Below are 26711 nucleotides of genomic sequence, written 5' to 3'. Positions count from 1 at the left end.
GAGAGCAGCATGTGCCGCCCTGCGTCTCTCGAATCTGTGAGGAGTTACGAGAGAGGGGACGGGGGTGGGGAGGGGGGATCAGAGTCGAGTAATGGAGTTCACAGCGCTGGACAGAAATTTAAGAGACAGAGCAGAAGGAGACGGATAATGAGGCGACTATTTTTGAAGAGACGCAGGAGGCTCGCCGCCCCCTTGTCCAGACATTTGTTATATACTTCATTACACACCACCGAGACATGACTAACAGCAGCCGACAGACTGTTATAAATTACCTTGTAATCTACATCGTATGGTAATGAAAAGTATTCATGGAGGGTGTGTGTGAATGCATGAGGGATTTTGAAGTTTTTATAAATGTTATGTTTGGAAGGATAAATGTTCTTTTCAAAGGTTATATTACAAAAAGCCACCTCATGATGCAACACAGATAATTGAGGTGTTCTATTAGCTGTGGTTTTACGATAAGCACCGCTGAGACTGCTGTTGCCGTTCCAAAACGATGTCGGTGAATCCTATTAGGTTTGATGTGCTCATATTATCGGAAAAATGACTTTTGAAAGAACTGACAGAAGCTTTTACTCCCAGAAATAATACAACGCTATAAAATATTTCGAAAGGAAAACAATCCATAAGAAAATAGAGAGATAAGCTGCACTTTTTACTGAAAGCTGAGTTCTCCTTGTGGTCGTGATACATTGCAGCAGGACGGAGGCACACAACGTCCAGTCCCAAACCACAGTAAAACCTCTTACATCAATATTTTTGTTGGCGGTGAATTGCTATTGTTGCTTTATTGTTACTGTAAAACTCAGTTACAGCAAGGAGGAGTTATTTCTGGGCAGCAACAGTAACTTTGTCAAAACAAAGCGAGACTTTTGTGTTTACTGAGGGAGAGAGATATGATATCTTTGAATTGACAGTTTGCGCAGTAACTGTAATTTGAATAAACAGCAGTGGTTGGAAAATGGGGAAGAGAGGAGAGATGGGTGGAAAAGAGGGGAGAGAAGAGGGAGAGAGATGGAGGGTTCATCTCTGACAGACTAGTTGTTATAATGAATCTATTGTTTTGCACCGATCTAGTGGTTGTATCAACTTTTATCAGATTTGAATGTATTACTCCTCTCCTTGGATGGATGGATGGATGGATGGATGGATGGATGGATGGATGAGTGGATAGAACTCTGATAAAGGATGGATGGATGGTACTCTGATAGTGGATGGATGGAAATACAGTAAATGTTGTACAGTCTAAAAATTGAAGTTGAATTTGTCCTTTAAAGCAACATTGATCCAAAACTTGACCAACATGATATATTACAGTTGATCTAATATAAACCCTTGTGTTTAATTGCCTGCATTAAAGTTACTACTTAACTTTTGCTCTATTGTCTGGACATCCAGTTTCCCCGGATGTGTCTTGGTACAGAGTCCTTAGGGGAAGGTAAATACCATACACTCACGGCTTTAAAGACCAATCAACAAGTGAATAGAAGCATCCATCAAACACCACGTCCGATTTTGAGTCTTATCGGTTCATGAAACAAAGAATGGGTGGAGAAAGGAAGAGACTATTTGTTCATTGCAGCACCGGGAAGTCTCATTACTTCCCTGTTATTACTTGCGCTGTGGACAACCTGCTAGGACCTGCATGTAAAACTAATGAGGGGCGAGGGAATGGCGCCAGCATCAACTTAAAATCTACGACTAAACTTGAATCACTTCTGTCTCACTGCGAGGTTTCCAATCTCCTGAAAGTCACAGTGAGGTCAAGCAAGAATTCCCTTAAAGAAGATTAAATTAAACTGAGAATATCCAAGTTTCGACTAAAGCACAAGAAGGAACTGAAATCATTGCCTCAAACCCTATTCCAAGGAAGGTCCCTGCATGCCTTATAATAGTGTGTGATTCAACTTCCTCATTGTCATGCTTCTACCTCATACTAATCACATGAATATGACAGAGCAGATTAGATTCCACACATTATTGACTGCTCCTCAGCCCTTTGTTGACTCTAATCAATGCTAACTTGAAAATGCCATTCGGTTTAAAGTGCATTCTCCCTAATTAGCTGCACTGTGAGACCTTAATATCTCTCAAATTACCATTTTGTTCAAACTAAATGGTGTTTCTGACCTCAAACACACACACACATGCGCAGTATAGAAAAATCTGTAGAAACCCTGATAATATGTCATTTGTCTCGTATACAACTGAGAAGATTAGGCTGAGCATGGGAGAGGGTCAGCACTGACTTAAGGCTCAGGGGGAGGGTTTCATTCAGAATACAGGTATAGTATCTTTCCAGCAGTAGAGTCTTGTTGAAGTCGGTGTTTGAAGAGAGGAGAAGCGGACCCAGTACTTACAAGTATAATGTTTATTACACAAGAGTATTACAGGTCAGGATGAGTTTCTAGAAAACTCGGAGATAACACACAAGCCGAGTAGTTAAAATCTGCCTTGACTCTGCAAGGTAAGGCGTTATATAGGGGAGTTGTTTACCACAAACGATGAGACGAGATATAATGACGTCACACAACCGGGCCTTCTGCCTAAATTTGGGAATGTGTCGTAGATTTAAGGACCGGCTGAAAACCATCTCTCCCCTTATTATTACATAGGCAGTTCAAGGATAGTTCAGAAAAGGAGAAACACACTGAACACATCTGTAGATAATACTTAAAGGTCTAAACATAAGAGTCAAGGCGCCTTAAGATATCAACATGTCATTATGATCTATACCTATCCTAGAGAAAATCATTAGCTGGATATTAACATATCATTTTTGGTTTGTAACTGTGCTATGGATATCTATTAGCTACGGGAATATACTACACAGGAAAAAAGGAAAACAGATTTGTTAGATTATTCTGTTTTCCATCCTTTTTTACCCCTGAAATGACTCATTGTCTTTGTCAAAAGAAGAACAGGGTGATACAGAGACCGGTCCATTCGTTTGGGGTGAGTCACACGTGTAAGAAAATAACCTCACTGCAAATTTGCGACAAACAGGATGGGGGTCTCAGGGCCATACAGTTAAGTAGTTTACAAATTGCATGAATGTAACTCTTGAGTTCAGAGGTTTTCAGCTCTTACCAGGCATCATAGTCCAAATCAATCCTGACCCCATTGTGTCAATCAATCAATCACAATATGTTTAAAGCACCTGTCCGATTTTTAAAATGCAAAGTGCTTCACAAAAGATTGAGACCATAAGTGATGTATATTTATTTCAAATTGAGTTGTTTTTGCTGAAAAGCTTTTTAACGTCCTCACACAGTTTTGTAATTACACATGTACAGCTGAATGTTGAAGCTTAAGTCCTGAAACATCAGAAAAGTCAATGTTAAGTATGTCAGATCACATGATACACTCTAGAGTATGATCTCAGTGGGAGGAGGAGACACAGGGGAAATAAAGAGAGCATGCAGGCTGAAGCATGACTTTCTGGCTGGGATCACTTAAATTACAGTTTCCTTTTAGAGACTGAGTCAGGGACGACAGACGAGGGAAAAAGAGGGAAACAGGAACAGTGTCGTTCTGCGTCTGTACATTTCGTATCTTTTCTCACTCTGGAAGGATGACTCTTGTACCTACAAGGTATTTATAAGACTTATATATTTTAAAACATTTCAAATTAACAGATATGTTACCTTTCTAAGGATTAAAAGTGACTATGTGGTCAGTTTGTTCAGTGACATTGTACAGAAACTTGATATATTGGTAACTTGACATGAGTTGAGAAAGTTGTTGATTAGATTGTGTTATACATCACATTATGTTGGGTGACAGAATATATATTGTGACATAACAGAATAACTGATTAACCAGAATTGTTCCTCACATTACAATTTTCTTGCAGCATCTCACCTGTTTCTCTAAATAAGTTTTGTGTTCATGTCGGTAAGCTGTTTGATTGCATTGGAATTTGAATGAAAATCATATTGAGTTTATTGTGAAACCCAAATTGCACTTTGAAACAAGAGCGTCTGGCTTCATTTTGTCCACTGCCACTGCGCTGGTTTCTTCTTCTTCCAACAAAAATAAACTCTGTGGTGACACTTTGGATTGTATGAAGTTTGGTCTGAAATCACAGCTCTAGAGATTGTTGATGGTTTTATAAATATTTTTGAAACATCCTCCATAAATGTAGAGCAGGATTTCTAAAATTCGGTTGACCTGGGAATAATTCCATACCAAAACAAATTTTACGGAACAGAGCTAAGCCTGTTGCTCATTAGCGGACCAGTGGGAATCAGACACAACGGAATTTAATGACTGATGGAGAGGCTCGCTGCTGGTGCGGTCTAAGGTTGAACTGCATCAATTAGCATTTTATGTCATAATTGATAAGCAAAATAGAGGTGGGCAATTAATACAAAACTTTGCTTAATAATTGGGTGTGTACCTGTCACTCAAAGGGCTCAATTGACAATCAGCTGTTTGCAAAAGCTATTTTTTTATTGTAGCTTCTGCTATTTTAGTTCTCTGTCTCAGTCACATTATTGTACAAGCAATAATGTCTTTAGCTTTGACCGAGCCAGGGACTTTTTGGTTCAGCTCCAATGGAGACAAGTCAGGCAACGATCCTTCAGTGAACATCACCCCAGCAGGTGGAGGCTCTCCCACACAGTCCCAACAGCAAATCACATTGTTGAACTTAACATTCAGAAAGAGAAATACTTAACAGACACATTAATAATTAACTAATGAAACAACACAAGCCAATTCATTTTATATTATGTCACAAGTTTGGTGTTGGTTGTATCATGGTGTATTCTCCAAGAAAAGTAAATGTCTTGGATTATCAAAGTATGTATCATGTATGCTGATGATTGTGCACTATTCTTCTCTGATATGATATCACTGACATTAATCCTAAATAAAGACATTGAAATGATTGATTGATCTTCTGAAACCCTGCTTTGCATTAAGCTGATACCAATTTGCTGGCTCCCGCTAAAAATGTATTGCAAAGACATGACAGCCAATATTCTCATTTAACTCCCAGCAAGAACGCAAATAAGCTTTACTTATTCATCAGTGTATAATCGTCTTTTTTTTGTTTCATCTTTACAGCATTCCAGACCTCAGCACCACAGCTTTATATGGATATCAAAACCAAACCAATGTCACACAATGTCCTGAACACGGCTGGGATTGGCTCACCGCCAGCCAGCCAGTGTATATCCTGATCCTCACCGTGCTGGGAGTTGTGCTGAACGTATTTGTCCTGTTGGTGTTCTGTCTCCACAAGAAGCCCTGCACCGTGGCTGAGATCTACCTGAGCAACCTGGCCGCTGCCGACCTCCTCCTGTTGTCCTGTCTGCCCTTCTGGGCCATCAATCTAGCCAACGATTTCAATTGGCCATTTGGTCTGTTCATGTGCAAAGTTGTCAACCTGGGCATTCAGATGAACGTCTACTCTAGCATTTACTTCCTTGTTCTGGTGAGCATAGATCGCTATCTGGCACTGGTACATCCGTTGTCCCATGGGAGAATGCGCAGGCCCAAGTATGCAAAGCTGGGCTGTCTGCTGATTTGGAGTTTCGGATTGATCATGGGCGTCCCAACAATCGCCTTCCGCAAGTTGAAATATTTCCCTGAGTATGATGTAAATGCCTGCTATCTGGAATACCCAAACTACACCACGGAAATGCTCTGTGAGAGGATGATGATCATTTTTAGCTTCGTCGTCCCAATTTGCATCATCTCATTCTGCGCTTTCAAAATTATTCGGACGTTAAGAGTCCACAGTGTGGAAAGGTTCAGCGCTGAGAAAACAGAGCAGAAGGCCACCACTTTGATCCTGGCCGTCCTCCTTGCCTTCCTCGTCTGCTGGGTACCGTTCCACCTGGTCACCGTGCTGGACCTGCTCCAAAGAGAGGAGGTCCTGGGAGGTTGTCACTTTACGAACGTCCTGGACATTTTGCACCAGATCTCCACCTACCTGGCCTTTTTCAATAGTGTCCTCAACCCCATCCTCTATGTCATCGTAGGAAAGAACTTCAGGAAAAAAGTCGGGGAAGTCTTCAAGCAGTGGAACATCAGGAGGAGAGCTACCATGGAGTCCACAAGCTCCAGACTGTCCTGTACTCTGAAGACTGTGAGATAAAGAGTGGCTGTTGCACTGTTCCAAGAACAATAAGCAGAGACTGTGTAAAATAATAATCAAAATCCCGATCAAAATGATTCATATGATGAGCTAAATTCTTCAGTGGAAATGATTGTGTAATAATGTGACTAAATAACTTTTCCGCAAGTCATTCTATGAGGAGATTCTTTCAGGAAATGTGATCATTTGGTCATATGGGGCTGAATTGTTGTCTCCTGGAGAGGGTGTAACAGATTACTCACAAAGGCGTCTCAAGCATGCTGAATAATTATGTAAATAATGTAAACTAAACAAATACAATTATACCTAATTATTAAATCAACCAATATCAGTAAACTGAATGTACAGCTTGTGTGATTTAAATGTACCTGTAAATTAATGTATATAAATGTTCAGATGCTCTCTTGTATTCCTGATGACTCAAATTGTGAATAATACTTGTTTTTTTATTATCTCTGAACATAAGCATCAAATAAAACATTCAAATGATTTATCTGAACATAAGCATCAAATAAAACATTCAAATGATTTATGGGTGCCTCTGTGAATCTTTATAATTCTTTTAGATGTTAAGCATAAAAATAATAGGGTAAGTGAGCCCCAACAACTGCCTGCTAAGTGTTTTCTTCTGTTTCTGAGTCACTGTCTCCAGACTTTAAGAGTTTCCAGTGGTGACACACAAACATGCTCCCTTTTTGCTGGCTGTTTGCTCTCATTATACATTTCTCCCCACACCACCTTTTAATGGCCCAGTGTTGACTCAGTGTGGGCTGTGGGCGAGGGTACACCCCTAGTTGTCTCTGAAATGAAGGCGTGCGATGCCAAACAGGAAGTCTCGGTCAGGAGACTATTGCCTGGGCTCAAAACTGTTGTGGAACGGAAAAATAAAAACACGCCAGAAAAAAGTGACCTCAAATGGTTGAGTGTGCACCAATCATACACAGCTTGACCTGTTTTGTGTATTTTTGTCTGACTGTCAGGATTCGGACAGCATGCATTTCACACACTTTGAAAACCAGTCTCTGAAAAGGAAGGAATTTGTTCGACATACGTTTCGTGTAGCGACAGGTTCTACTTTTCTCTGTGGCCAGAGGCATTGTTTTGTTGTCCCAATATTCATTAACAATAAATATCATGAAAGATTTGAGATTATTTTCCTCAAATTTGTTACAAAACTTTCAGTTTGACTCAAGGATGAACTGATTCGATTTTAGTTGTCAAAGTCCAGGGTCACGGTGACCTGTCGACAGAACTTTGCACTGAAACTGCAGCATGTGGTGGAGGCATACAACCAGAGGTACGAAATTCCAGTTTTATTATTAATATTATTATTATTATTATTTGTCTGTGACTCAGTACATCACCTGCTGTTTCAAATCCAAACACAGAGAGGTTGGGTCAGATTAATCCATGACGGTAAAACAGTTTACGCTCCCGATATTGAGGGCACGGGAGCAGATGATTTCTGACCAAAATGCCACTACTAATATTAGCGAGCTACGCTAAATGCTACAGCTTACCTAAGGAAATAAAACCTGTGACTCGAAGAAGTAAAATGTGAACTGTTGCAAAGAAATTGATGGCTCAGTCCAAAAATGCTATCTTTGCTGAGAGAAGGGGAAAATAGTTGTGTATCAAAGTTTGGAGACATGAGGTTGACCGAATATGCAACTCATGGTGTAGCACTGCCAGCCCTCGAATATCACTCAACAGCCTCCTTGAAAAACCTGCCCACCCTGGGGATATAATTTAAGACACTGCTTTCACAAGTGAGTCCAAAAACAGTTTTATTCCGACAACAAATGGAAACATATGTGCTAAGGCTGGAGAATTACATTACATTTCTAAATTCAGATGATCTTATATTGTCATTGTGTGTGTGTATGTCTACATGTAACGACCCTATATGTATCCAGGCGTATGGGCTGAGTTGTTTCAATCTGAGACAGGCACTTTCCAGTAACTGCTGCTACGATTCCTGTCTTTGACAATGGAATTTTGTTGCTGTGAGTCTGATAAACCGCCATTAGCCACACTCCATTAAATCAATTGTCCCTTCACACTTACAACTCAAATCATGACGTACATCAAAACTATGTTGACACAGTTAAAAGGTTTTACAGGTGCATGCATTAGGTTTGAACTCATCCTTATTTCTCTGCCTCTAAAAGTGCATTTATTGTGCATCAGCTTTCACAGTGATCCTCGGCTCACAGGAGGAGTAACTCATGGAAAATGCTTCAATATCTGAGCTTGTTTGCAACCAAACAGATGCATGGGACTGGATTTACACCATGCAGCCGGCCTACATGTCCATCATCTGCTTTCTCGGAGTGATCGGCAACTCCTTCGTGCTTTGCGTTTTCTGTCTCCAGAAGCAGCGCAGCTCTGTGGCCGACATCTACTTAGGCAACCTGGCAGCGGCTGATCTCCTCATGGTTTCCTGTCTGCCGTTCTGGGTGGCGACCATTCTTGACAGGTTCAACTGGAAGTTTGGCGAGCTCATGTGTCAACTTATCAACATTGTCATTGGGATGAATTACTATTGCAGTGTGATGTTCCTAACGCTTGTGAGTGTGGACAGATACCTGGTCCTCACCAGGCCGCTGACCCAGGGGCGGAAGAGACGAGCGCTCTGGGCACGTGGAATTTGCTTCAGTATCTGGATTGTTGGAATCCTGCTCAGCTTCCCTGCTATCCTCTTCCGCTCTGTGCAGTTCTTCCCTCATCTGGGCATTGATGCATGTTACCTGGCATACCCCCATGAAGGCTGGAGACTGCGCTACAACGTGACTGTCTGCACAGTAGGCTTCCTTATCCCTGTTCCTATTGTCACTTTCTGCAGCTACAACATTGTTAAAGTCATCCGGAGCAGCCAGAAGATGAGACAAGGCAGCAGAGGGAGTGTGGAGAGGAAAGCAGCATACCTCGTCCTCGTTGTTCTGGCTGTGTTTATTCTCTGCTGGCTGCCCTACCAGATTCTCATTGTCCTTGACACCTTGGATCATTATGAGGTCCTCTCTGGATGTACGTGGGCCTACGTGTTGGACATTGGCAACCAGTTAGCTACTTACCTTGGCTACAGTAACAGCTCATTGAACCCTTTCCTGTACGTGATTGTGGGGAAACACTTCAAGCAGAGAGCGAGAGAAGTGTTTAGACTCATGTTGTGCAGGAGGAAACAGGAATGTGGAAATAACGGTTATTCCTGCCCCAATCTCAACTCAACTAAACAAAGCGAGACTACTAAAATCTAAATCTCATTTAAGTAAAATGACAAAAGTGACTAAAAAACTGGCATTAAAGAATTAAGTTAAATTGAAATCCAATACGCTTTTTCACTTTCTTGGAAATAATTAGATGAGACAGTTGATAAATAGATCTATGGTAAATACCGAGCTCTAGCTTGTAGCTTGTTGACTAAGATAAGCACAAAGAGACTGCCAGCCTGGCTTTGTAAAGCTAACTGGCTACCTAATCTTTTCATGTAACTCTTGACAAGAAAGTAAACAGCTTTTCAGGGTTCAGTTTTGTGTTGCAGATTTTCATTATTTGGGTTTTGGGAACCGATGTTTACTTAAAAGACATGAAAAAGAAATTCCAGATGTAACAGCATACAAATTGAAAGTCCTTTGTAATGTATATTTAACATATTTAACATTGTTTTGTATAGATGAATAACATCTATACCTTGACAGAATAATGTTCTCCTTTATTCTGTATTGTTTGTCATTGTGTTTGAGCTTTATAGTTTATTTCTTTATAGTGAATAGTTGATTATTTTCTGAGTTATTCTACTTCAGTAATTCTTACTAAACAAAGTGTGGCTGTTTCAACAAATCTTGAGTTGCAGTTGTTCCTCATTTGTGTTATCAGCGGGCAATTTTCTATTCTAGTTGTCAAGAGTTTGTTTTTTCAGATCTAAGAAAGAGAAGCCATCAATTGTATAATAGAGTATAGTGTGTATAGATTGAAATATGCTTACTCAATTAATGTGAAAAATTAAGTAAACAGAACATCGGCCACAAAGCATTTTAATTATAGATGACACATTTTCCAATAAGGCTCATCATTATTTTTAGATATATCAACCATGTATGAGTATTGCCTCCAAAAAGTATCATTTGTGTGTGTTGGCAGGATGAGCTGTGGGCGGTTTTGATAACAAAGGATTGTTTACACACTTGATCTGCTGCATGATTCGAGTGTGCTGTAGTTACTTTGACCATAAAAGGGGTGCCTCAGCTACGCTAATGTTTAACATAACACGTGACATTGTATACTTTCAAAAAGGTTGTGTTCTTGTTTGGTTTTAAGCCACATCAAGTATTTTAATTGTTGTCAATTTATGATCTTGAAATTAAGAACGGAATAGGGATAAATCAAGATATGTACATCAAAAGTCTAGGGTAGTAATGAATCAGTAATGAATCAGTAACTTGAGATAGTCGGTATAATGATTGGAAATCAAAAAGCATTTATTCATGATATCTCAACATCAAAGAATAGAGTGAGGTATTACAGACAGCATAATTTCATATTCATGCTATTTGGTTAAATAAGATAGATGACATTCATATGAACTGCGGATAATTTAGTGGGGTCATATTTCCTTTTGGCTTCGGAGACTGTTGTTGTATAAGTAAACATTGTGTATCAGTATAACTTGAGAGTTTGATTTCCTCGATTAATAAAATTAAATGTCATAATAAAATTGTCCTATACTCTGCAGTTGCATTGATTAATTTAACACATTCTGTGAAATGCTGTCTGCATCTTCTCTCTCCAAACATTCAGTGCACTGTAGCTTCAGCATACGTGTCTCTAATATGTGCAGGGTCCAAAAATGTGACTCCTCCATAAACAGGTTGATGTATTTAACTCCTTGGCCAAGTGTGGAAGAATGCAACTGTGTATACAAACCCACTCGTAGCACATCTCCCTTCTGACTTGCCGTATACTTTCACCAGGAGCTCAGTGTACACAGATGTTCCAGCCGTGTCTCTTGACTTAAGCCTTTGGGAATATTTTCAGGAAAAACATGGTAAGAACTTCTTAATGACCGTCCTTTCTTTCTAAAGGGTCTTTGAAATGTAGTTAGTTGTTTAGCAATTCAATTGTAGATCATTTGAAGGTTAAGGTGTCGCATGAAAACATTTAACAACATAGAAGTTCCAGACATGCAGCGAAAGAAATAGGTAAGACAGCAGTTTTCTGTGTGTCTTTTGAATCCAGCTATAGCATCTTAATGATCAGTTCTGAATTTTGTTTCCAAGCCCATGGAGCCGATGAAGCTTACTTCTGTGGCGGCACTTTGGTCTGAATACAGCACCACGTCCCTGCCAGCGGCTCCATCAGAGTCTCCGACCTCTGCAGAGTGGGAGGTTGTCCAGACGGTCATTCCCCCGTACATCTTCATCCTGTGCCTGATAGGTCTTCTCTTTAACGGCTTTGTCCTGGCAGTGTTTGTAGCCCAAAGGGATCGACTGACTGTAGCAGAGATCTATCTGGGCAACCTGGCACTGGCCGACTTCACTCTGCTGTGTGGCCTTCCTTTCTGGGCAATAAACATACTCAACGGCTATAACTGGCCATATGGAGACACCCTATGCAAACTGGTCAACTCCATCATCATCATCAATTTCTACACCAGCATCTACACCATGGTCATGATTAGCGTTGACCGCTACCTAGCCCTCGTACAGACAATGAAGGCCAGGTGGCTGAGACGGACACGTTATGCCAAGGTGGCCTGCCTCTTCCTGTGGATATTAGGAGTTCTACTGAGTACTCCGACCATGATTCACAGAAAGGTAAAGTTCCTCGAGGATTACGAGATAACGTCCTGTGTACTGGATTACTCCCATGATGTCTCATGGAAGTTTGCTCATCAGATCCTGATGAACATTGTCGGCTTTGCCCTGCCTGTTCTGATCATTGTCTTCAGCAGTGGAAACATCATCAACGCTTTGGCTCAGAGGAGGCAGAGTGTAGGTTTTCATGACGCTGATGATAGAAAAGCCACAGTACTTGTGTATTCTGTCACGCTGCTCTTCTTACTTTGTTGGGGCCCCTTCCAGATAATCACCCTCCTCGACACCCTGTGTGACTTCCAGGTTTTGGACGAGTCGCTGTGGTTTCACACTCTCGATATAGGAGGTCAGGTTTCAGTGTATCTGGCCTTTCTCAACAGTGCTCTCAACCCACTGCTCTATGTGTTCTCAGGGCAGTACTTTAGGAGGAAAGTTATCGCCATCTACAGGAGGAGAAGGCATCATCACAGAGGATCAGATCAGACCACATATCAACGCTCTGTTGTCTCCACTTACATTAACAGAGCGGACCAAATTAAGCCTGTGGTCATTTTTTATAAATAAGATCAGATGAGATCCTTACTTATGCTGCTAATGGGTAAAATGATACAACTTACATGATATGAATCAGATTCATTGATACTTATGACAATATGGGTAAAGAGCATTATCAGGGGATATTTAATACTGTGCTTTTATGTACACAATAATGGATGTAATATGTAGGGGAAATGACTGTGTGTATTCTAAAGAGAAACACAAAACCTGATTTATCTAAAATACTATTTAGAGTTTGTCTTTTGCCACATATTAGGCTCATATAGAAGAATATTCACCCATGTACTTTGTGTACTATTGAATTCTCAATTCACCTGATATAGTGAAATGAAAGTTTACTGCAGTTTCTCTTGACAGTATCTCCATCTATCACTTGATTTGTGTGTATTACTGGGGTACTTTCTATGAGCAACTCAAGGGAATACACAATCTTCTTTAATGAATATAAATACTGATTTTGAAAGCACAAAGTAAGGCATTCAGTGACCTGCGTTTAAAAACAGCTGACTTAATTAATAAATTTATCTAGTACGTTGACTTCTTCAGATATGAGGTGATGACTTTTACGCAGACGACAGCAACTTCATATTTGGTTTGCAGGAATAATAGAAGCCTTTTTTATTACTTCAAGGATATCATGATATTCTTAATAATCTGATAACATCACTTTGATCACATGTAGCCTATCTATTACTGCTCAACTATGATAACAGGTTATTTTTAGCTATATCCAGTCCAGGAGAACCTGTCCCTTATGATTCAGCAGTTAACAGTAGCAACTTTGTGAGTCAGAGGAAGTTTTCCCACTGAGCTTGTTCACTTTCTCTTTTAAAACTTGCCTGTAATGAATCATAACTATCACCGTTTTGGTGCTTTTCCAAATATTCAAAGGCAAACCATTTGTATGATTATAATCACCAGGAAAAGACTCTTGACCTTGGAGATTTACTGACTTTCATCAAGCACGACCCCGATATCTCCACGTCATTAGAGAACACTGACTGCAATTCTGTCATCATTCTGTTTAGCTATTTTGAGATAAGCTCATGCAATAAATTGTATGTGTGTGTGTGTGTGTGTGTTACCATACCAGCATGTTAAAATTGGTGCTATAACGACAAAATAATTGAATTGACTGTTCTCTCTCTCTGTTTAGCTAAACTATAAACAAATAATGCCAAAGAAACATTTTACAGCAAACGTTTTAGGACTAGGCCTCTCATGTTTAAAATGAATTGTTTAGCCCTTGTTTTCATACTAACGTATTGGATGAACATTAAAAAAGATAATCTACGGTATCCTTGTGTATCTCTGTTAAGCCTGTTGTATGTTCCGACCTGACATCCAGATATTTCATGTCATTAATCTACTGTGAGCCCTTGTTTTGACCTGGTTTAACTTTGTTTATCCCCACCCACTAATGTGATCACGTCATTTCCCCGCCGTATTACGACTTTATATCCCTGATAGATTCTTGAAAAAGACTAAAAAGTTTGTTTCACAGAGGGAAGGTCCGTGTTTTGTGTTCCTGCTGTATCTTTCATTCAGGAATTTAAAGGGAGGGTCCTTTGAGTTGTGGCAGTGCTTGAATTTGTGTCTCTGTTTTATTTCCATGTGTTGACAGCAAAGATGAGTTGATAAAAACCAAACCCCCGACTGGAGAAGCTAAATATATTTCAGCCTTTTTAAAAAAAATTCTTCAATGCACAGCCAAGTTTTTCCACATTCTTCTGTGAAAAAGATCTTTGGTCTTTGTTGTCTGTGCCTGCAATAACGCCACTGCTTGCATTCGTTCAACATGCAGGTGCACAGACATGAATCCCATCAATCAGCGCTTCCTTAACAAGATGTTAGCCCACCCTCTACCTCAGGTTCATTTTCACACGTTCCACTGGTTCAGATTTGAGTCCCTGCAAAGTGAATGAGGAGATATTTATTCACAGACAGGTAGAAATTCCATCGTGCCACATTCTTTACTTAAATGAAGTATTTGAGATGTTTGTGTGACCACAGCTAGTTGCTGGTCAGTGGGTTTAATTCCATCCAGAGCACATACACAGGCAATTTCTGGCCTCACCAAGTGGTAATTACAACTGCCATAACCTTCTGTTGTTAAATTTAGTGGATCTGAGCTTCCTAAAAATCTTTGGGAAACATTAATGTTTCAGTTTGTGCCCTTTTTGCAAGAACTGTCACAAAAGTTCTCTTCAAGGAATTATTGTTGTGTTTTCATTGGTTCATTTTAGAAAAGAGTTTTATAGAACAATTATTTTTGCATTTGGAAATCCATACATATATATTTCTGCTGTCTACACCTCTAGTTTCTTTATCATTAAAATGGTTGTCTTAATGTCATCCCCCCAGGTTTTTCATCATATACATTTGATGGCCTGACTATGAAACACGTATTAAATCATATTCTACCTGGTATTAAAAAGGTCTTAAAAAGTCATCAATTTAATTACGTGAACCCTGAACCTCTGTCTCATCACTCTTGTTACAGTCTAATAAAGACAGAATGCCTCCCCCCGTCCTCCCATTCCCTGCTTATCAAGCCTGATACCTTCTCGTGTGCAGTGTTAGTTTCCCAACAGTGAATCTCAAAACAAATCAAACTGCATTTAAAATGAATCTCTAATGAAGACCCACCTCTGATAAAAGTCTACATATAGGCCTACAGCTAAGGAGTATGATCTGACTATCGTGATTAAATCAGTTATTGCAAACGGTGTGGAGTTTATCTCGGCTTGTGGCAAGAAGCTGGAGGCTGAAACCAGGAGAATGTGTCCAACACTATCCAACGATATGAATTAGGTTTAAAACTATGCCAGTGGAACGATATAGTGAAAGGACTGTATTTTTATTGTATACAACTCACAGCTCTTTACAGTTCAAAGCCACATCCAGAAATCAGAAAGGCTTTATTGTCATTGTGAGTGCTCTGTATAATTACATTTGGACACACATATTTATAGAGCGCTACACACCATTCGCATACCGACAGCACAGCCACCAGAGGCCATTTGGCTTAGTATCTTGGCCAAGGACACTTTGGAATGCACACTGGAGGCACAGGGAATCAAACCATCTACCCTCTGGTTAGTGGATCAACCGCTCTCCCCCCAGAGCCACAGCCGCCCAGTCAGTGGAGAACTCTTTTAATGCTCTTGGGCTCGGAGGAGAGTTAATTTGATTCAACCCATCATAGAATGGTATCACTCTAAACTTAGTGTAGTCAGGTTGAACCTTGTTTTTCCTGAGGAGAACATCTCCAGGTAACTAACTGAATCTGTTGAAATGTGTCAATATTAAAACTACATGTTTTTGCTAAAATATTTAACTGACTTCCAGGGTTACACATGTTCAAACTATCCCTCTTGTAAAAAGGCAGGAAAAGACGACTTTGAGATAATCAAATCCTTTATTTATTAGAGCAGATTCGGTGTTGCACAGATCGGAGTTGGCAGATATCTAAGACTGAATAAGACTTTATATTTGTTTTTTTAGAAAATAAATAAAACACCAGGCCTCAATGATGATAAAAAAGGCTTTTTAATATAATCAAGAACAAGATCATCGTTCCACTTCTACTAATATCTGTGCCTGACATTTCTTTTCCCTCAATGAAACCAAACTGAACGAACAGAATCCTTCTCTGCACCAGGATCACATTGAATGACAAGATGTTCGGTAGTTCCTGGAAACCTCAATCCAGTATATTATGATGACTAACTGTCCGTCACTGGTATGTACCAGTATACAATGTAAAATACAATGTAAAAGGAAAGCTGTTTAAATGTTATGGTATTCATCACCGTTTTGGCGCTTTACAAATATGATTTAATTGAATTAAGGTGGAGCCACTTTTTCTGCAGATGTTTGAGTCATAAAAATATAGAAAATTTAAAGGATCACAGGACAATTCCAGGTGGGTCATTAGATGATTAATCAAATACATAATTCTGGATGCTACAATTGGTTTTAAAATCAAAGTTGGAAGTTTCAGCTTTCTCACCAGTAGCTATTTGCATCACAAAACTCAAATCTCAGGTCAACACAACACCGAGCTTTTTGTAGCTTTTTACATCCGTCATCATGATCCATGATGTAAAGATGGACTCTTTACTTGGGCTAGCACTGCTTAACTAAATAAACTGGATTAAATCTACCTCATCATGGATCACCACATGCATCTGGCTGCCTAGTTTATTTTCTTCATTGTAAACTCGAGGGACTGCAATCCGCGCACTTGACCACAGAGAGGCGCTGCAAGCTTTCTCCTCACGTTGCTTGATGAATGAACACAGACTCAGGCGGATCTGCCTGGGTTTATTGGTACCTGTCTATATCTGGGCTTTTTGCTCTGAGCAACCAAAGTGCAGGAAAGAAAGACAGCTGTTGTTCCTGCTTCTAATCAAACACTAGATTATAGTACAGAGACTGTCGTGCGTTCTGCACAGGGCCACACTGGAGCCCTGCAGCCTGCTTCTGGGCCACAAGGTTCACAGACCCATAAATGGTAACAGTTGCCAACAAACCATAAACCATGCAGAGGATCGTATGATATAGTGTTTAATCAGTGGAAGTGTTTGGAAAGAGATTAGGAAAGCTCCAGAGAAAAGCAGGGAAGTTTTTATGTGGTGAAGGGAATAGTTGGAGAGTTCAGTTAGTTTTCTGACAACTGAATTGTTTATAGGTTTTGTTTTTAGAAAGTAATTGCAAAAAAAGATAAAAGATAAAGTATTATTTGATTTTGAGTGTGATTTAATAGGTGTGGAGGAAACTAAACAATGACATACTCACAGTGTGGACATTTTATTAGATAATATAAACTCTACAATGTTTGCACTTATTTGTGAATAGATTTGTTCTTATTTACATTGAATCACAGAATCTTACTCTGATGACTGTCCTGGTCCATTACTGCATTAAAGGCTCTTCTTCAATCTCTTTCAATGCACTGACATGCTCTTTATGTACATTGAAATGGTTATTGGTCCTTTAAGTGCACTGTGCGATTCAATGTGGAGTGTGTACTGAGCCATAGCTACAGTATACAAAAAAACATAAAAAATCTCATTTTGACTTTATACTGAGAGTATAGTTGCTTCATTATTTACTCATTGCCTTTTTTAACATTCAATCTCTCTGATGAGGAATGACGAAGGTGGACATTCATAATCGACATTGTTTGTAAAATGCCTTTTTCCCCAGAAGAGTTATCCTCTTGATTAATTTTTCTTTGTATATTGATGTATTGCATTGATTCAAACACTGTGTAGGTATTTGTATTGGTATTTAGATTCTTCTATTTTTTTCTTCGTTTCTATTTGTTAGAAAAAACATTACAAATTCTATTAATACACAATTGGTTTAACAAGGGAGAATGTGAGTATAGTTTTCAGACAGACTCATTAAAAAATGTCTGGTATTCTGTTCCAGCCCATAGTTATAACACACATAACAACCAGCTGTAGCAACACAACTATGCTAATGGCAAAACTTCCATTATCAAGCAATAACCAACATCACCTTGTCTTTATTGACTCGACAAACATAAAGACGAGCAGCCCCGTATAGACTCAAATTAAATCTCCCATGTGGTCCCCAGACAGTTTGTTCTGTCATGGCCTATCACCTAGTAAATGACACCCAGTAGTCAGGGGCGATCAGGAGGCGGTCTCAGACTCTTCCTGTTTCTTTGAAACGTCTGATTAGGCCGAAGAAGTCGAGACAACTGAATATCTCCATCTGTGTTCATGTTTCCATTTTGTTGATGAACTTTTTGGAACAGAATCTGGAGCAGAAGCTCGGCTGAAACCACAGTGAGTTGAACTTTACGATTTAATTTCCCTAAATTTGAATAAGTTCATGCTTTTCCTTGTAAGAATAAAGTACTTGTGTTGATGGTAAAGTTTAGCTAAATACGTGGGTTGACATTTTAGACACTAACAGAAATTCACTAAATGAGTGGAAACAAATCTCAAAACTTTATGACAAATGTTGAACTGTAATTGTCATTCATTAGATCAAATGAAATTTCACTTTCCTTCATTGACAGGGACACAATGTTTTTAAAAATGAAGCTGGTAGAGGTATAAATATATATATTAAATAACTTTTAAACACTGTAAGCCCCAGATTCACTGGATACTTCATTTCCCATAATGCATCTAGGTAGCATCTGTCTTTACATTCTCTGTGACTTGTAAACGCTCATCTTTAAAACTCCACAAACCCAGTTCAAAAAAAAAAAAACCATTCTGTTATAACCATTTAAGTATCAAGCTTAGTCAAAGTGTCTATTAAATAAATTATCGATACAGGTTTCAGTCACAAAACACTCACAAACAGAAATGCTGAACTTGGTTTGAAGTAACTGAATAACAGCATCATGATTGTAGTTTTTGCATGAACTGACAAGGTGATTCTTCCACTGGTAAAATATCCAGTTTTCCCTGACCCCTACTACATCCTTCCACCAAGTTTCATGGAAATATGCTCAGTGGTTTTGGTGTGATCTTGCTCACAAACACTCAAACTAACCAACAAACGCTGAAAGGGGAAAACAAGACCGAGAAAAACGAGACAAAGTGTAAAAATTGGTGCAATGGCCCTTTTATCTTAAAATGTTACATATTCAACTCCACTGCTGTAACTCTGTGTCATTTCACTATTTGTTTCTACACAAGGTGACAACCCATAAACCTTACATCTGTAATGGACAACTTCAGCCTGGTTGCCAATCACTCAGACTGTACCGTGCCCGACACCGCTTTCGATGGGAGGTCGTTCCTATTTTTCTACATTGCCATCATCATCACCGCCATCCCGTCCAACGCCTTCTCCCTCTACGTGTCATGGCAGCACATTAGACAGAAGAATGAGCTCGGTGTGTACCTGTTCAACCTGGCCCTGAGCGACCTGACCTTCACTGTGGGTTTGTCTCTGTGGCTGGACTTCCTGTGGCAGGGATTCTGGGCTCACGGGGGTAACGTGTGTTTGCTCTCCGTCTACTCTCTCTTCACCAACTTCTACACCAGCGACGCGTTCCTCTGCTGCGTCGCCATCGACCGCTACCTGGCAGTGGTCCACCCGCTGAAGTGCGCGTCCTTGAGGAGAGTTGGCCCTGCAGCAGCGGTGAGCGTCGCCATTTGGGTGCTGGTGATCTGTTTCAATGCCGCCACCATCACGTGGGAGGACTCGTACCTGCCAAACAACAAGTCTTCCGTGTGCTTTGACACCTTCCTCCCGCTCTCAGAGAATATGGCTCGCACAAACGTGCTGCGCTTCTTCCTGGGGTTCGTGGTTCCTGTTCTCCTGGTGGTGTTCACCACCTGGGGGATCTGCACGGCGGTGAAGTCCAACAAGGCCACAGAGGAACAGGAGCGTAAACGGATTTCCAGGCTGCTGACAGTGGTTCTACTCTGCCTCTTGTTCTGCTTTGGACCCGTCCACATCATGATGCTGCTCCGAGTGCTGGTGTATCACTGCTCCTATGTCGCCTGGTTCATCTATCCCTACAAAATGAGCCTTGCCATCTCCACGCTCAACTGCCTGGCAGACCCACTGCTCTACTGCTTCATTACCAGGACAGGACAGAAGAACGTTAATCAGGTCGTGCTCTTCTTCCAGGGAAAGAAGAGAATCAAACATGAGGATGTAGTGTAGAGAAGACGCAGGATAGACCATGATAATTATGAGACATCTAGTTGCAGAAGTTAAGATTAGGGATGTTTCAAGTAATAAAGATATCGTGTCTATTCCTCAACAAAAACTCTATAGGTTATATAGTAAAAACTCAAGCAGATGAGTCTGAAAACTGCATTCTGCATGAAGTAATTTCCTTCTGATGTGTTTTTAACAACCATAACTCAAACAGGAGTAAATTGTGAATTGTTGGATATTTTAATATATGTCATTATTTATGATGATATCCTACTGAGACAGTTATCTTTATTATTGCTGCTATTGTTGCTCTTATACGTGTCCACCGGCGTGGACGTCATCATTATAATTGTTTTGATTACAGAGATTATTTGAGTATTTATGGTTGTGCACATCGGTGATGATGAGCTCATTTAAAAATGGACGTCACCTGTAAAGTGTTTGTGTATTTATGAATGTGTTTTGTTTTATGTATGCTTATCAATAACAATAAACGTCATGTTCTCTATTCAATATAACAGCTTGAAGACAGTATCTGTGTAACTAACTGAAAATAAATAGCAGTGCCAGTCTTCATTGTATCTTTTTTCAAGGAAAACACTGGAACAAGTTGGCCACATAAGCAGTGTTCGTTTGTAGAATAAATGTATTGTCTTATCATTAGATCTGGTAGATGTTATGCAGATGTGTAAATGTCTTTGAGGGTGCTGACAGGAACATCATGCCCCCCCACTAGAGACTTCTTTAAACCGGTGCTTGCAGTTAGGATTCATTACCACAAAGGTAATCAATTGCAGTTCAGTGTAAATGCAAGTGTTTACATTCATTTGTCCACCCTCTGCATGTTCATACTGACAGTTTACTTTGCATGTGCCGTACACCTTTATTGACATGCTTTATTAACTTTTACACCTTTATTACCACTCTGTCCAACACTGAGCAATGCGGGGGGGGAGTGTGAACTACGTCAACATAACAGTTCTGTCGTGTGAAGCCTTCCCCGATGAGGCCCAGTGGCAATGAAGGGTTTCAATGCAAATGTAATCATTGGATTAAAGGTAAACATATGGCTTTAATCATTGGACCACTTCCAACTGCTATTTGGGTTTTTGGTCAGATAAGTGAGCATTAGGTGCCATATGTACAGTGTAGTATTTTAAAAATACTTCCTGTAAGTACCATCTTTCTATGACAAAACATTATACGTGATTTTAGAATATTGCAAGAAAGTTTATTATTGTAATGAATTTGCAAATCAAGGCCTTGAAATGATTTGATGAACATAATTTTCCATGTAAGATGGTTGTTTCAAAGCAAATGCCAAAATCCAACCTGTGAATGGTGTCAGATTAAAATGAAACAAATACATTTGTTTGAGTTCAATGTTTTCTTTTCAATGTTTTCAATAGCAAACGTCACCTGCAATTCAAAAGTATAATGAGGATAACAATAATATTATTTCGAAACAACTATTGTATAACACTAGCAAACCATCTGTATTTTGTGGCTTGTTATATTTATATATATATATACAAAAATTGTATATATTATATAGAGGGCTTTCCATGGTCACTGTACAAAATGGAAAATATGGATATTTGAAGCTCTCTAGTGGACAGTTATGGAGGTGCAGCAAGCTGTCTACACTGATGACATTTGGAAAATGTTATAATTTCAATTAAAAATGTATATTTATGTTACTATCACAAAAAAATGTATCACATAATTAGTAATGTTTTTTCTAACAGCACATAGCTATAACTTATATAATAGTTCCTTTGTAATCATCATTTCTTCTTGATAATAATCTGATAACCTCAGAATTGGTTATCAATTCTAAGAAGAAAACACAATCTCACGTTCCTGCAGCTCATACATACACACATACACACACACACACACACACACACACACACAAACACGTGTAAAAGTGTACATAGGCACACACAGTTTGACCACAGGAAAGTTTAACCTTGTGGAGACCTTAAGTAAGCGAGTCCCCAGAGTGTCCCTGTGAGTGTCCCTGTGAAAAACATGTGACATTTAAAGTGTATTCTTGATCTTTATTTATATAGAATTCCACGACAGCCTCAGAGATGAAGAACCTGGCTATAGCCTGCATCTCACGTTTTATTACCTCTAGTATCAAGAAAACGGGACATTACTCATTTTGACTTCATGCTTCAATAACAACACTGGCTGAAAAGGACATGTGCTCGTCCACGTGAGTCCGCCTCTCTCTCCCATCCACCCCATCATCCATCCATGTCAGATAATTTGGCCTCACCTACCGCTGAATAACCTGCCTCAGCAGAACCTTGGGGGCCATAAAGGACCCGTGATGAATATTCATCCTCTCACATTGCGCTGTCCTTGGCTGCGTAACAGACAGGTGTCTTTACATGTGGAGTACGAACGCAGATGAAGATAACAAGAGGATCAATAGGTTTGTTCAGTGAATAGCAGTGTCTACCAGGATGTTGGCAGAGTCTGTGAGAGAGCCTGTTCCCTGTCAGGCGAATGAATAGGACACAAATCAACACTGGGGATCTGACTGTGTACACACACATGTAACCGGAACAGGATGTGTGTTGGAATAATAAAAAAAGCAATGTGCAGCTTCACAGGGGATTCTCTAGCATCTCAAGCGGAATATTCTTGTTATCTTGTTATTAAGGGATCCTGCTCATGTAAAACATAATCAACCTAAGCCAACCTCAGCCCCTGGCAGCAGGGTGCTGGGTGTTGGGTGTTGGCAGATGAAAACTCCGGCAATTCTCAGGGTAACGTCCACACACACGTGCCACAGAGAAGAATCAGCTTCAAATACACTCATGAGCTAAAAAAGGAAACAGATGGACAAATATAGCAGTGTGGGGCTGTGAGGTAACCACATTACATAATAGACTCAGTGTAGTTTCAAGAATAAATCAAGCATCAATAGAGCTTTATTTAGATTCAGCAACTTCTGACCTCCAACTATGAAGTAGTTGAAAAGCTGTAGATAAAATATCAACAGCTTTTCTTTCATGCTGTTTTGGAATTATTTGTATTAATTAAACAATAAATAAAGATAGGAATGAATACTATTATACATAGAGAGATGTATAGATTTAGATATATAGATTTATTTAGAAGTTGTTAGTAGTTAGTTTCTTTCATTTTCCAGTGTGACTTAGCAATAATAACAGATATATATATTTTTGGCCTCTGAAGAGAAAAGAGACTTTCAAAGTACCGGAATTTGTAATATCCTTGTAATTCAACAAGATCTAAACAACAAACAATTGTTGATGTCTGACCATTTTATTATATTTGTCTTCTGATATTCCCTTGTCTGAAACCTTTATTCTCTGTACTGTATATTTCTCCATGTTGGGTGATGTAGTTCTCTTGCCATACCAGATAAACGATGCATCTTAAGCCTGTCTGTGGCCAAAGTTAGACGTTGCTCCTTTAAATCTGCAACAATGTGGAGGATAATCCAGTAAATGTCTGTTTATCTACTGATGAATAGGCGGAGTCCATTGGTTTCCTTTAAATCAAAGCTTAAAATGCACTTTTATTGTAACACATTCCCCGATTTTAATTTATTCTAGCTTTTGTTATTAGAATGAGTGGTGATGCTTAAGTTTCTGTCACACCTTAAGTACCTCTCTTCACTCCAGTATCTTCACTGCCAGGCATCCTGTCAGGAAAATTCCCCATATTCCTCACGCTGCATTCGATGTCAAACACGCTGGGCTCCTCCAGGCGAGAGGCTGACACTCCCTCCAAAGTGTTTTCCTCTTCTTCTTCAACATCCTTCCTGTTTCGCTCGCAGCACTTTCACACTTTCCCCTCATCAGCTACTTGTTCTGGAAACAGCTTCATCATCAGACTTAAAAGTGGGGAAACAACTTGTCTGTAGCTCATATCGTTAATAAACTCAATAAACACACGAAAAAATACTTTCATATCTGAAGTGAAAGTGTTTTTAATCTAATAACTGTTGCATAGTGGAAGCAACAACAAGTGTTTGAGGTGTCAGGTTTAAATAAGATCAGGCCTACAGATGGATGAATAGATATGTGGATGGATTGATGGATGAATGGATGAATGGATGGAGGGATGGAGGGATAGCTTCATAAACAAGAAGCTGAATTATCTCAAACCTGTTTTTGTTTTCAATATAACTTTTGTAATTGATTAATTGTATTTAAAGCTTTAATGTGAATAGAAATCTTAAGTTAATAAATAGAATAATCTCTAGTGATCTTTTTTCTCTTAACATTGACTGTTACTGAAATGATTATCTCACAGATTTTTTGTTTACTTTATGCATTCACCTTCGTATCATGCAACAGTCTTTGCGGTTACCCTAAAAAAACAAAAGCACTTCCTCAACTTTGAATTTTGAAGACACACGCTCGTGAGTCACGCTGCTTTGCAAGTCAAAGATCAGTAAAGTGAAACCCAGGAGGAATCACTTGAGATCTTAAAATAACAAGAAGAAGACCAGTTCACGCTCTGTATGAGCTGCACCACAAAGCTGTGATATGTAAGTGTTATGAGACTAAAAATAGAGAATGAGTTAACCCCACATAGTGCACTCTCCTCCCAGCTGATTCATGGGCCTTTTCCACCACATTAAAGAGAACTGAACATGAGCAACTGTTATGATCCTTCGATTTGATCTATTCGGAGCAGGGAGTGAAATTGTGTGGTCTCCTCCTCACTTGATGGATGAATTTGTGTTTCTTCAGCGCCCCCTGGATAAAGTGCTCGGCTCTCTAATGGGGGAAAGACTCCCTCAACTGACACCTGAAGAAATGCTGCTTTGCACCAGTAACGCTCAGTTTTGTATTTTACTCATCATCTCTTGGCAGAGCTTCATGATTCAGATGAAGTCCAGATGGATGAAAGAACACTTCGTTTTTTTCCTGTTGCATATTAACATTCATTCTGCAGATGCCGGCTGCACAGGACCACAGGGGATAGATGGTTCCATGTGAAAACCCACACAACTATAAAAAGCAAAGGGAGAAGGCAGGAAGAGGAACAACTTGTGCAGATTGTCAAGCAGGCGATGATTAGGCAAAGAGAGCAGTAGATGTGGGAGCCGCCTGCAAAGTGAACACAATGAAACAGAGTCTGGATCGATTTGTTTTAACAGTGTAACATTTTAAATGTTAATGTTTTATCTGTTATCAGGGGGGTTTCTTGTCTTTTTGCATCTTCAAACTACCCGAAACTAGCCAGCAGCTTCTTCTTCCATATGTATTCATGTTTTCTGCTTGCACGTGTTCAACCTGCATAGATTATACGCGATACTGTACAGCGCCTCCTAGTGGCTTGGTATTGAAGTGCAGTCATTGTCAATGATATTCTCAAGGGATATGGTGGGTGGTTCCATTAGAAGACATCTTTCTTTTAGCCCAATTATCTTATTTACATCAATATTACACATTATATTGAAATCTGCATGATTTGGGATTAAAACAATGGTTGCTTACGTTTCGTTGAACCCTGCAGATCTATGATTTGACTATTTACCTCAAACCCTGGTCCCAACCCAACAATAAAAATGTGCCCATCGACATTTCTGAATATATAAAATGGTATTTAGACACATATATTTATATAACACTTTTATTGTCTTAATGACAACTCAAAGCATTGTTTACTACAAGTCCCATTTACCGATTCACTCACATTAATGCAACACTTTTTCTACCACACATCATTTATATTCTGGTTGAGCAGCCCTTAGGGGCAACCTGGGGTTCAGTGTCTTGCCCAAGGACGCACCCAGACTTGAGGAGCCAGGGATCAGGGCAAAGATCTTCTGTTTAGCGGACGACCCGCGCTACGTGCTGAGCCTCAGAGATTATCCACAAATGGATAGTTATTCTGGTATTGTAGTAATTCCTAACTCGTTTCCAGCACTGCACCACATGTAGGTCTGTGAGTGGTCTCAGATATTGCAATGCGTAAACAATCTAAAATTATATAAACCCTGTATACCGTGTTATATTGGATTGTTTCAATATGTAAATATGTCAAAATGTACTCTTTTCTTTTGTAAATGTGAATATTAATGTAATTGGTGCCATGTTATTACTTTTCAAGCATTTTTACCTCCGTATAAATGAATCAGATTGACATGACTACAATGACGACCACACAAATAGAGTAAAAAACTAATTTAGAACAACCTGAGAGCATAAAACCCCCTCTGCGTTTCACCGTGTGTTGGGGAGACATGGAGCTGAGGGTAAAGAGATAGAAAGATAGTGATGGACAGACGACAGAGACAGAGAGGAGGAGCAGGGCGGAGGCAGGTTGAGGTCACTTCCACCTTGAAGGGAAGCTCCACACACACACACACACACACACACACACACACACACACACACACACACACACACACACACACACACACACACACATTCCCCTTTCAATTGCATGCGATTTATAGCTCTCCCATACACTGGCCTGCCTCCCTGATTAATTCCTTCTGTGGTGCTCACTGCTGGGTCCTTCTCCTCAGTACAACACACACGTTGAGCACCTGACCG

The 26711-nt window shown here is 39.7% G+C and overlaps 4 protein-coding genes across 4 annotated transcripts; all 4 read left to right on the top strand.

Moving 5' to 3' along the window:
• Positions 1-3450: 3450 nt before the first annotated feature.
• LOC128450809 (B2 bradykinin receptor) lies at positions 3451-6387 on the top strand. The gene is made up of 2 exons (XM_053434497.1): positions 3451-3597; positions 5077-6387. The coding sequence occupies exons 1-2, from the start codon at positions 3578-3580 to the stop codon at positions 6110-6112; spliced, it is 1056 nt and encodes a 351-aa protein (XP_053290472.1). The 5' UTR covers positions 3451-3577; the 3' UTR covers positions 6113-6387.
• Positions 6388-8340: 1953 nt separating this feature from the next.
• LOC128451469 (B2 bradykinin receptor-like) lies at positions 8341-9369 on the top strand. The gene has a single exon (XM_053435315.1). It carries the CDS (start codon positions 8341-8343, stop codon positions 9367-9369), a length of 1029 nt encoding a protein of 342 aa, XP_053291290.1.
• Positions 9370-11090: 1721 nt separating this feature from the next.
• Positions 11091-13693, top strand: bdkrb1 (bradykinin receptor B1). Its single transcript, XM_053435079.1, has 2 exons — positions 11091-11156; positions 11389-13693. Exons 1-2 carry the CDS (start codon positions 11154-11156, stop codon positions 12487-12489), a joined length of 1104 nt encoding a protein of 367 aa, XP_053291054.1. The 5' UTR covers positions 11091-11153; the 3' UTR covers positions 12490-13693.
• Positions 13694-18191: 4498 nt separating this feature from the next.
• LOC128451288 (psychosine receptor) lies at positions 18192-21354 on the top strand. Its single transcript, XM_053435066.1, has 2 exons — positions 18192-18308; positions 19176-21354. The coding sequence occupies exon 2, from the start codon at positions 19204-19206 to the stop codon at positions 20152-20154; it is 951 nt and encodes a 316-aa protein (XP_053291041.1). The 5' UTR covers positions 18192-18308; positions 19176-19203; the 3' UTR covers positions 20155-21354.
• Positions 21355-26711: the final 5357 nt, after the last annotated feature.

This window comes from Pleuronectes platessa, chromosome 11 (genome assembly GCF_947347685.1).
Source record: "Pleuronectes platessa chromosome 11, fPlePla1.1, whole genome shotgun sequence".
NCBI lineage: Eukaryota > Metazoa > Chordata > Actinopteri > Pleuronectiformes > Pleuronectidae > Pleuronectes > Pleuronectes platessa.
The sequence above is the reverse complement of the archived record's forward strand: the minus strand, read 5'-3'. Positions and strand labels throughout refer to the sequence as shown.